The sequence below is a fragment of the Elephantulus edwardii genome, unplaced genomic scaffold, assembly GCF_000299155.1.
Source record: "Elephantulus edwardii isolate Elephantulus edwardi_28Jun2011 unplaced genomic scaffold, EleEdw1.0 scaffold00131, whole genome shotgun sequence".
Taxonomy (NCBI): Eukaryota; Metazoa; Chordata; class Mammalia; order Macroscelidea; family Macroscelididae; genus Elephantulus; species Elephantulus edwardii.
Window position 1 is genome coordinate 8216361 of NW_006399881.1, and position 12260 is coordinate 8228620.

Consider the following 12260-nt stretch of genomic DNA (forward strand, 5'->3'; position numbering starts at 1 on the left):
ATAGATATAGATATATCTATGTCTAGATATATCTACATAGCTATACATCTATTCATCTGTCTATCTATCAGCCCAATGATAAGAAGCTCTGCTGCAATTCCAAAGCACACAGTTCAAATCCACCAGCTGCTCCACAGGAGAAGGATGGGTAATCTTCTCCCGTGCATTTAAATTGCCTCTGAAAATCCACTGGAGGGTCAACTGTGACTCGGTTCCAACTTGATAGCACACAACAACAGCAGCAGCAGCAGCAATAAAATATATCAATAGCTTCCAACAGATGTAAGAAAAAGTTTGTTATTTTATTACATGTGCACTTTGATGATTCACCATGTTGTGCTCCATCACACTGTTTCCAGAAGGGTTTTGTGCCCCTTTAGCAGTAACTCCTGTTCACCCTGCCTCTGGTAGCCTTTTAAAAATTTTGGTCTCTGTGCTTTTGCCTAGTCTAGGTATTTCATATACCACTAAGTGGAGCAAGGCATTATTTGCCCTTTGGTGCCTGACATTTTACTCAGCATGATGTTTCCAAGGTTCACCCATGTGTAGCCTTGCTCCCAGCTTGCTAGCTGTGACATGAGTGGCATTATTTCATCTCTCAGCCTTGGGTTCCTCCTCTGCAGAGTGGGGTATCAGTAGTTGCTGACTTGTAAGCGTGCCGCAGGAATGAGGAGTGATCCTAGTCCTGCTTTGTGCACTACCCGGGCGTCATGTCCGATAGGATGACTTGGTATCACAGTCATTAGTTACAACAGTAATGGTGGTTGGTTTCAGTACCTCACACTGTTCCGTCCTGTTGACTGCCACTTAACTTTGTGTGTGAACTTTACTTGTCCAGTAATGAGGTTACAAATGGCTCTTTTGGCAAAGCATCATCACTTCGGTGCAGGCGTGGTGGGCTTCATTCATCCTACGACAATGAAAAGACATTACTAAGAATCAGAACCCTGCAGGGCACTGGGCTTATAAAATTTGTGTTGCTAAAAGACCCATGAATCATGGCTACCTTTCCTAGAAGATAGCATCTGGCCCAACCCCTTTACTAGAGATAAGTGATTTGGTCAAGCTTTTTCCTTCTCTGTGATGAAATGGGGAAATGTACATGATATAAAAATGCTCCGAATCCTTGCATGTTCTGGAGATGGTCCTGGGGGTGGGGGGCGGCTTTGGTCATGGAGCAGGGAGTCAGGCCTGTAACCAAATCCACTTTATTCCCGCAGAACGTGGTGAAACTGATGCGGGGCCTTCTCCAGTGCATGATGAGACAGGTAGGCAGAAATGGCACGCGTGCTTGTCCACAGCCCAAAAGGGTGTTTCATGTAATTTTTATTTTATATTGACCTGCATACAAAGTTCAGTGTGCACTGGGCTTCATGTGCATTGTGTTTTACACGTTTCTTCATTTACGTTCTATTTTATATGATCATTCTCATATGCTGTGTTTTATAAAATTACTCACCATTGATCGATGCCTACTCTTACCCCACCTTTTCATGTCATTTTAATCATGACATGTAACGTTCTCAAAGAAATTTGAACTTTTCTTCTCAAGATGAGAAATTGGAAACATCTTGCTTCATTTCTCTTTGTAAGGTGATCTGGAAACATTTTATTGGGCTTTAGGATTACAGAAGGAACCCAAGCAACTTAGTCCACAGGAAGTTGTACCGATAAGCTTAAAGCTACACTTCCCTGGCTGTTTGAATTTGCCAGTTGCTCCTTAGGAGAAGGATGGACAATCTCCTCCTGTGCGATTTACAGCCTCACAAATCCACTGGAGGGTCAACTCTGAGTCAGTTACAACTCGACAGCACTGTGAGAGAGAGATAGGACCACAAGGGACCTGGTGGTCCAGTGGTTAAGCTACTAACAGAAAGGTCAGCTGTTCAAACCCCCAACCACTCCCTGGGAGAAAGATATGACAGTCTCCTTCCACAAAGATTTATAGCCTCAGAAGTCCAGTGAGCAGTTCTGCTCTGTATATGGGGTCACGATCAGAACTGTCTCAATGACAGGAGGTTTGGATTTGGGATAGATAAACTCAAAGGCTACTTACTGTCTCCAAGAATCTCTGTGGAAGAGATTAATAGACAGGCATGCCCTTTTGCAAAAGAGGGAAAACGGGAGATGAGGGTTTCTCAGTAGCACTCCTCGAAAGCCCTGGACACTCTTTCCTTCTACTGACTTTTCAAAACAGGATGTGTTCATTTGAGACAAAAAGGATGCACTTGTAAAACTTGACATTACTGTTTCCCTGGCAGAGACAACAGTTCATTGAGCATGCATCAAAGACAGAACATTATTCAAGAATCTGTCCAAGTTCAAAGATGAAGATGATATAGCCCCCACCCTAAGGCAAAGTCCTAATAGCTCCATTCCTTTGACATAGGAAACAAGAAGTGGAAATGTAAACAATCTGCTTGCTTAGATTGAGCCTGTGCGCTTGCCCGTTCTAGATATTTCATATAATTGGGGAAATAGAACGTTTGCCCTCTTATATCTGACTTTCTTCCCTCAGCGTAATGTATTCAAGGTTCATCCACCCCTGTCCTTCCCTCTTCCTCTCATTGAGTGCCTTATAAGTGACATATGAAGACCAGGAAGCCCTTGTCTATGACCCCCCCCCCATCCCAGTGCTTTCTGCCATGTTTGCCAAAGCATCTTTCCATCTTGGTATCCTGTGAGAGTTTTGTTATTTTCTGAGTAGATGTTCTCATAGAATATTGTCTTTAAAATCAGATTCTCTTCTATATTGAAAGCAAAACCTATACTTGGACCAGGAGGCAGTCGTCAGAACAGAGCAAGGAAACACTGCATGGTTCAAAATCGGGAAGTGTATGCCAGGGTTGTATCCTGTCTCCATACCTTTTCAGTCTTTACACAGAACAGGTTATCTGGGAGGCTGGGCTCTATGAGGAGAAATGTGGCATCATGATTGGAGGAAGACTGATCAACAATCTGAGTTCTGCAGATGACACAACCTTGTTTGCTGAAACTGAAGAGGACCTGAAGCACTTGCTGTGGAAGGTCAGGGACTGTAGTCTTCATTATGGATTGAGACTTAATATCAAAACAACAAAGATTCTCAGCACTGGGCTGATTGGCAGCATCATAATGGATGGTGAAGAGATTGAGATTGTTCACAGTTTTGGGTAGCTTGGATCCACAGTCAACACTCTTGGCACCAGCAGCTAGGAAATTAAAAGACGTATTGCGATGGCAAAGTCTGCTGTTAGGGACCTCTCCAAAGTACTGAAGAGCAATGGTGTCTCTCTGGAGACTAAGGTGCTTCTGATACAGGCCATGGTCTTTGCAATCACTTGTTATGCATCAGAGTTGGACAATGACTAGGGGACATAGAAGGAGAATTGATGCCTTTGAGCTCTGGTGTTGGAGAAGAGTATTGAATATACCATGGACTGCTAGGAAAATGAACAAGTTTGTCCTGGAGAGGGTGAAGCCGGGCTGCTCATTGGAGGCAAGAATTCTGAAGCTTCATCTGACATAATTTGGACATGCTGCAAGGAGGGACCAGTCCTTGAAGAGGGGCCTCATGCTCGGGAGGGTGGAAAGACTGAGCAAGAGAGGAAGACCCTCAATGAGATGGATTGACTCAGTTACTGGGGTAATAAATGGGGGCACGTGTGTTGGAGATGGTGACATTGGCATAGGATAGGGCAGACTTTAGGGCTATTGTACATAGGGTCGCTATGAGTCACAGGCGACTCAATGGTACACAACAACAATTTGTTAAAAGTAACAATTTAAATTTTTTTTCTACTAATTTATTTATAAAATTCGAATACAAATTTGAACAAATTCTTTCAATTTCCTCCCCCCACATCAAATTGTACAATTTAGTTATTAATTACCCCCTCCTCCTGCACATCCACATCCCTCTGCTTCAAGCCTCTCCCACCCCTCTGGGATCATTATATTCATTCTACAATAACGGTTTTATACAATATTTATCCTTATGGGACTGAGTTAGTTCACTTATCATTTTCTTAATAGATAACTGCAATAAAACTGAAGTAGTATGTATGGTTTTTGCAAATTCTTTAACAGCTGATAAAATTTTACATTTGTAAGATTACTATATTGTACTGGTACAGAATAGTTTTAAATTATATTTCTAAAAGCTAAAAGGACAAAAACAATCCCAGGGAGGTGGGACATTTCTGCGGAGTGGCTGGTGGATGGAGGTCAGTAGCAATTTTCAGCTGCCTTTTGTTCTTCTGGCTCCTGGAGGTCACCAGTAAGAGACCTGGTCCATGCATTGGGGGGATAGGGGAGCCAGCCGGAGCTCTACCAGCCACGAACCCTGTTAGCTCTATGAGACACTAACTTGCCTTCTGCCTCAGGTGGAGAAGGTGGAGAAGTTCAAGCACACGCAGAGTACCAAGGACAGCCTGCACGCCAAGTACAACACTGCCACCTGCGGCACTGTGGTGGGCGACGACCAGTGGGGCCATCTCCAGGTGGATGCCACCTCCCTCTTCCTCCTCTTCCTAGCCCAGATGACCGCCTCAGGTGAGCCTAATGTGGTGATGGGGGGCGGCATCTATCAGAGTATAAAATCAGGTGTTCATATACCGCAGAAACCTGCTCCTATGCCCTAGTAAGTGCGTTTGGCTCCCTGACAAGGAAAGGAAGTATGAGAATCCTGTCTGTGATGTACATGCCAAGGACACTCACGGGACATGGGCCACTGAAACAGCTCTGTCAGCTTCTTCCTGCTGGTCTCATTCTTAGCGCAGCTGTCACCGAGTTACTGGAGCGACCTCAGCTCTGTGGCACTTGAACAGTCCAAATGTTTGACAGTAGCTGCACTTGTCCTCAGAGGTTTCTTCTGTGGGAGAGGCAGCCTGTCTCGCTCTCCTGGTCACCCTGCTCTTTTTCCAGCATCCTTTCAAACGACTTTATTGTGGAGCTCAACAGTGTGTCCAAGGCAATCTGGCAAGCCTGCTGTGCCCCAGCTTGAGTCAGCCAGCAACTTGAGAATACGTGTTGTTCGATGGAAGCCACAGCGCTTGGTTTTGATGCTCACCTGCCAGAGTCACTCCCAGCACACAGGGAGACACGGATGCTCCCTTGCTGCTAGGCCTGAGCTCTTTCACTCTGGGTAGTAAGCTGGTACTGTTTACTGTACATTTCCAGTGGGAGGGTCCACGACTACCAGAGATCGTAAATAATGGCATTATGGCCATGTGCAAAAAAACCATATATTTATAAGCAATACCAATACTGAATACAAATAAGCAATACTGAATTTATAAGCAATTCCGTTAAGGAAGTTAATATAAGCCCACAATAGTCCCTACATCACCATTCCTTGGAACTCCATATCTATTCCCATTCCAAAAAAAAGGTGACCCAACTGATTGTGGAAATTATCGAACAGTATCATTAATATCACACACTAGCAAAATCCTTCTGAAAATCATCCAGAAACGACTGCAACAGTACATTGCACTACAAGCTGGATTTAGAATAGATCGTGGCACAGAAGACGTTATTACCAATGTTAGATGGATCTTGGCGGAAAGCAGAGAGTACCAGAGGAATGTATGTCTGTGATTCATTGACTAGGCAAAGGCTTTTGACTGTGTGGATAACAACAAATTGTGGCTAACCTTGAGGAAGATGGGAATCCCAGGAGTACTTAATTGTGCTTAAGTAAAACCTGTACATGGACCAGAAAGCAGTCCTCAGAGCAAGGAGACACTGCATGATTCAAAATCAAGAAAGGAGTGCATCAGGGATGCATCCTGTGTCCATACCTTTTCATTCAGTCACAGAACAGATCATTCAGGAAGCAGGGCTTTATGAGGAGGAATGTGGCATCAGGATTGGAGGAAGATTCATCAACAACCTACATTATGCATATGACACAATCTTGCTTGCTCCAACTGAAGAAGACCTGAAGTGCTTGCTACAGAAGGTCAGGTACTGCAGCCCTCAAAGTGGATTGAAGCTTAGCATCAAGAAGACAAAGATTCTCACCACTGGGCCAATTGGCAGCACCGTGATGGCTGGAGAAGAGATTGAGGTTGTTAACAGTTACAGCTTGCTTGGCCCTACAGTCTACACTCCAGCAGTCAGGAAATCAAAAGATAAATTGCATCAGGGAAAATCTGCTGTCAGGGACCTCTCCAGAGTGTTGAAACGCAATGATGTCAGTCTAGAGCCTAACGTGTACCTAATCCAGGCCGTGGTCTTCACCATTTCTTGCTATACATCAGAGAGCTAGACAATGACTAAGGATGACAGAAGAAGAATAGATGCCCTTGAATTGTGGTACTGGAGAAGAGTTGAACATATGAACCATGAAGAAAACAAATAGGTCTGTCTTGGAGAGGGTAAAACCAAGTTCCTCCTTGGATGTGAGGAATTTGAAGGTTCATCTCACATACTTAGGGCACACGGCCAGGAAAGACTGGTCCTTGGAGAAGGACATCATGCTTGGAAGAATGGAGAGGCAGCATAGGAAAGGAAGACCCCAGATGAGATGGACTGATAAAGTGACTGGGGCAGTAGGGGTAATGGGCTCCAGTATGTCAGAGGTGGCGAGGATGGCACGGGATAGGACAGGGTTCAGATAGGGTTGTTCATAAAGTTGCTGTGAGTCATATTTCACTCAATAGCACATAACAACAACAACAACATTGTTCCAAATCTGTGGCATTGAGAGAGAGAGCAATTTTGGAAAGTATAACAACCAAAAATCCTACTGCTGAGTTCTTATTTGGATGTTTCTTCCAAGTATTTTTTCTATACTTTTTTTAATAGTTAAGGTTATTTTGTTTACATAAATACAGTCTTTTTATGACATAGCAGTATAACTTAAGCTTTTCTTTTTTGACCTTACAAACTCTTCAGAAACATTATTTTGATGGCTGTATCAATGAATATTCTGTAACTCTTCCATTAATGTTGATTTCTTTTTATTTTGTTTTTAATATTACTACTTATGTTCCAACAGCAATATTGATTACATCTGTTTACTTCTTTCCTGATACATGTACTTAAAAGACCATTCAAAGATATCACTAAATTATTGTCTGAACATTTTTGTGGTTAAACTCCCCTGAGCATTGTAAGAGTGTGTGTGTGTCCGGGCAGAGTCTGACTTCAGTAATACGTAGATTTGCCATAACCACTGTACTTTCAAGGACCTAAGCACAAAGCTGGTTCTCTTGGTTGCTGTAGGCATCATTGACTTAATGTAGCACCTTTCAGGTTCTGAAAACTGAACTCTTGTGTCTTCTGGGGCTACAGGTTGTCATCACCTCCCCGTCATCGGATGGAGCACTCACTCTTTGGCTCAGTCAAGGCTAGCAACAGCAGCTGGCTCTTTAAGTTACAATCCTTCCTTAAGTTGGAACCTTCTGTGGGCAAATCCAGCGGGCCCCACACTTTCTTTGTCCATCTTGTCTACTCATAAGTCCAAATCATAAAATATAGCTGTTCTCATCTCCTCTTTTATTCCTCCATCCTCCCTTCCTTCATGTCTCTTTTTTCCTTCTGAGGTTGAGTTCAGACTCAGTTGAAATCTGAAAATCAATTCAGACATGATTTTTGATGCCTAAATAGGAAAAGTGAAAATAAGGAGAAAAGGTTTTCTCTTCGAGTATTTCTAATTGGCAGCTCTCTTTGCAGTATAACCACATCATCTCACTGTTTGTGTTTCTTTACCAGGCTTACGTATTATTTTTACCCTTGATGAGGTGGCCTTCATACAGAACCTTGTTTTTTACATAGAAGCTGCATATAAAGTTGCTGTAAGTATCATCCCTGGTAGTCTCTTCAGGGGTCCCAGTTGTGCAAAAGAATGACAGTTGCATGGTACTTTGAGGGCTGAACTCTTCCGGACTGCCCAGCAGTTAGAAAGATGAGCACTCTGAGATCATGTCACCCGAACACACCACATACACGGTGTTTGTCTGGAATATATTTGAGAACTTTTCTGCTATCCTTCAGCACAGTAGATGCTCTGAGGACGGTGGGTGCAGGATTGGACAGCATTTCACTCTGTTGTACATAGGGTCATTATGAATCGGAGCTACCTTGAGGATACCTAAGAACAACAAAGTTTTTTGAATGTGTCAGTACTCTCTCTGAATATTGCTATATTAGTAGCATCTGAAGTCATTGAACTTTAGAATGAGAGAGCATCACCTTCTTGTAAGGTGGTGGTCACCCATTCTGCCACTCTCCAGCCCTTTTTACCAATTCTGACACCATCCGTCCTCCTACAGCACTCCCTGCATTCACCTTTTTTTTTTCTTTGTTGTGTGCCATCGAGTTGGATCTGACTGGCACAGGGGGAGACTGCCCATCCTTCTCCAGCAAAGCATCTGGTGGATTCAAACCATGTGCCTTCGGGATTGCAGTGCAGCTTCTTGACACTAGGCCACCAGAGCTCCCTTGCATTCAACTTTTAGTTGCAGTGGCCACATAGAACTTACAGGCCATACTTAAAATTATTAGGTTGTTTATTTAGGAAGTAAGTAATAAGGCATAACTCAGGATCAGGAGACTTATCCTTCTTTAATGCCTGATAGCTTTCTCAGCTTCAGAAGCAAGGAGGCCCTTTTCTCTACTGTTCACACCCTCTCAGTTGTATAGGCCTCTTGTCAACCCCCTTGGGACAGACTTCTATGCTTCTGCCTCCCTTCAACAAGCCTCTGCGCTGCTAACTGGCGCCACACATGGTGGCCAGTAGAGCAGTTTTGTTCAGCTCTCTTAGCTTGCGTTCCTGGCAACAGGTTTCTGCTGTCACCACTAACTCTGCAGTGTGTCTGCCAGCATGTCTCCACCAGCTCTGCTGTAGGGCCCCTTCGTTGCTTCTCCCCACCTTCAGTGTTGAAGCCCTTGACCTGTGCTCTCGCTCAGGAAGTTCCTCACCTCCCTTCTCTCTCGCTCTCATTCTTTTCCTTCCTGTTTATCTTGCCAGTTTTCTTTTCTGCACTTTTTTTTCTGTCTGCCAGCCTCTAAGGGATTGGCTGCCTGTATAAGCAAACTCTGGGTCACTTTCAAAGCAGTACCCTTATACCAGGGCTGTGGACTGACAAGTCCCCTTTCAATAGGCCTCAGTAACTTCATTTGCATGGTAGGTTGTAGTAACTTCATTTGCATAAATATATTCACCAGTCCCTGGAAGATGCGTAGGATAGACGGATCACAGGGCAGGCTATAACCTTGGGCCAGATGAGAAAGTATCAAGCCATCAAGTTGTTTACAGCTTTCCCAGTAAATAGGCTTGGACTAAATTAGCAAGCCCTCTGGGTTAGAGAGTGAGCCCTGGGGGTGCAGCCCATCCGCAGGGAATTGTATTGCTAACTCAAAGGTTCAAATCCACTAGTGGCTCCACAAGAGAAAGATGGATAGTTTCCTCCTGTGCAGTTTGCAGCCTCCGAAAACCTATGAGAGGGTCAGCTTTGAGTTGACTGAGACTCAATGGCATTGAGTTCAGGGCTTTGATTTTCAAGGATTGAAAACAAGACCAAATGGTGTCCAGTCAATTTTGACCCAGAGTGACCATATACCACCAGAGGGTTCCCACGACTGTAATCTTTACTGAAAGGAGATTGTCACATTGTGCCTGTGTGGTGGCTGGTAGGTTCAAACTGCTGACCTTTCAATTAACAGTCAGATACTTTAACCATTGTACTACATGGTAACTCCTCAGGGCTTACGAAAAATTGTTCAAAATGTTTTCCCAAAGAAAAAGGCAAAAAACTAGCTAATGAGACTCATTTGCCCACAGAATCTATTATTGTTATAAGCCATTGAGTCGGAACTGACCATAGCTGCCCATCTGGTGGGTTTTCAGAGGCAGTTAATTGCACGGGAAGAGATTGCCCACCCTTATCCCACCAAGCAGCTGGAGGATTTGAACTGTGTGCCTCGAGGATTGCAACGCAGTTTTATAAAGTGTATAAATATTTTTATAACGTTTTATAAAGTGTAGGGCTACGGAGGTCACCCCAGCCAGCACATGAGGTGTTACTAGGCCAATCACACATACCCAGCCACCAGCAGAGCCCAGCCCTGTGACCAGGTCGATACAGGTGCACATATGTGTAAAACCCATCTCCTGGGCTTCCAGTCTGGATTGGATGGTGAAGCCAGTCACCTAGAGAGCAACTAGACTCTGCAAAGCTACCTATAAGGGCAGCAAGAGTAGAGGTTGCCTTAAACAAAGAAGAGCTACTGTTGTCCAAAGCCACGGTTTCTCTAAAAAGCCATGGCTTAAACGTTTTCCAATATGTGGGTCGCATAATACCTGTTGCAGCTCTCTGACTGCTTTTGTAGCACAGAAGCAGCCAAAGACAAGCCCAGACACAAATGGCTGAGGCTGTGCTCCTATGATACTTTCCTTCCCAAAAGGTTGCAAACTACCCTTGCTCTGATGGTTGTAGTTTTGTGACTCTTGGTCTGAAGCAGTGCTTTTCAGTGGGGCACAACGTCTGCCCCTCAGAGGACCAGGTCATTATGAATCAAAGTTGTCTTGACAGCAGAGGGTTTGATATGGTTTGTTGTCACCACTGCACACGAGGGCACCAGTGGCATCTAGTGGGTGAGGCCAGGAAAGGACACCTCCCAAGCCATGAGGTGGTGGTGGTTCTGTAATGTCGAGTTGCCTACGACTCATAGGGACACTGTGTACAACGACCCTAAACCCTGCTCTATCCTGTGCCAATCTGTCTCTGACACACCCATCCCCATTACCCCAGTGACTCCATCAGTCCATCTCATCGAGAGTCTTCCTCCCTGCACTGTCCCTCCGCCCTCCCAAGCACAACGTCTCTCTCCAAGGACTGATCGTGCCTTGAAACATGTCCAAAGTATGTCAGATGAAGCTTCAGAATCCTTGCCTCCAAGGAGCAGGCAGATTTCACCCTCTCTAGGACAAACCTCTTTGTTCTTCTGGCAGTCCACGGTATATTCAGTACTCTTCTCCAACACCACACCTCAAAGGCATCAATTCTCCTTTTATCATCCCTAGTCATTGTTCAGCCCTCTGATGCATAGCAAGTGATTGCAAAGACCATGGCCTGTATCAGGCGCACCTTAGTCTCAGACTGACATCGTTGCTCTTCAGTACCCTGGAGTGGTCTCAGACAGCAGACTTTCCCAGTGCAATTCGTCTTTTCATTTCCTGGCTGCTGGTGCCAAGAGTGTTGATTGTGGAGTCAAGCAAATTAAATCTGTGAACAATCTTAATCACTTCATCTCTCATGATGCTGCCAATAGACCCAGTGGTGAGAATTGAGCCCAGAATTGTCAAACCTTGGTCAACAGAAACTTGAAACATCTTTGTGGAATGATGGACTTTGGCTAGACCTTGGAGGATGAGTAGTGTTTAGTTAAATGGAAACTAACAGGCATCATCCCAGCCATAGCAGTATCTTGGGATGTGTTGGGGGTGCTTGGGGGGAAGGCATGCCAAGGTCAAAAAATGGACCTAGAGTGAAAGTGGCGCACTGGTAGAAAAAAGTTGGCTGTGGGTGTGCAAAAGGGGCATGAGGTGGAGGCAGTTTGTGTTTTAGACTCTTAGGCAGGGGAGTGAGCTACTAAAAGCAGCTTTTGAAGATGAATCACTTGACTCTGGGGTTCTGGTGAAGATGGAGTGGGCTGAGAAAAGGCCCATGTATAAGTCAACTGGACCTTTTTGTAGTATTGAACGAAGGGATCCTGGGTGTGTGAGTGAGAGAGAGTGAGTGAGTGTGTGTGAGAGTGAGTGTATGTGGGGGGCTCCATTCCTGGTCACTTGTAAACTTTCTGTAGTGTGTACCCATCATGGCATTACTTTAAAGCAATAGCAATTGCTTCTGTTCCTTTAAATGAAACACTGTGTTTAATAAGTTAAGAGCCTGTGTATAAAGCACTCGATGTGTACAAGGTCCTGAGCCAATTCCTATTAATCGGTTTTCAAATACCAACTTTGGCTCCAGTTCCATAGTGAGCAATTTTTCCTCCCAAGATGCAATGCTAAAAATAGATACTAAATTATTTTAAAATGGTTTTCTTGGCTTCAACACGTTATTACCCCCTTGTTACGGTTTCTTTATTCCATCTTACCATTTAATATAAGTTCAAAGGGATTAGTTAAATAGAAAGGCAGCGTTTTATTTGCTCATAAGAGAAAGAAAATATTGTTTCCTACCAATTGAGGGGTTCTTGCAAATGCATAACTTTGTGGAGTAGGGCATTGGAGCATGGTTTTGCATGTATTTTTGTTCCCCTTGAGT

At 44.2% G+C, this 12260-nt stretch overlaps 1 protein-coding gene across 1 annotated transcript in view; it reads left to right on the forward strand.

Annotated features, from left to right (window-relative positions):
• The window catches only part of PHKA2 (phosphorylase kinase, alpha 2 (liver)), a 79506-nt gene that overhangs the window by 24832 nt on the left and 42414 nt on the right, over positions 1-12260 (forward strand). The window contains exons 3-5 of the mRNA XM_006893809.1: positions 1221-1268; positions 4365-4533; positions 7702-7784. Of these exons, the coding sequence (XP_006893871.1) occupies positions 1221-1268; positions 4365-4533; positions 7702-7784 (300 nt within the window). The remainder of the gene's footprint in view (positions 1-1220; positions 1269-4364; positions 4534-7701; positions 7785-12260) is intronic.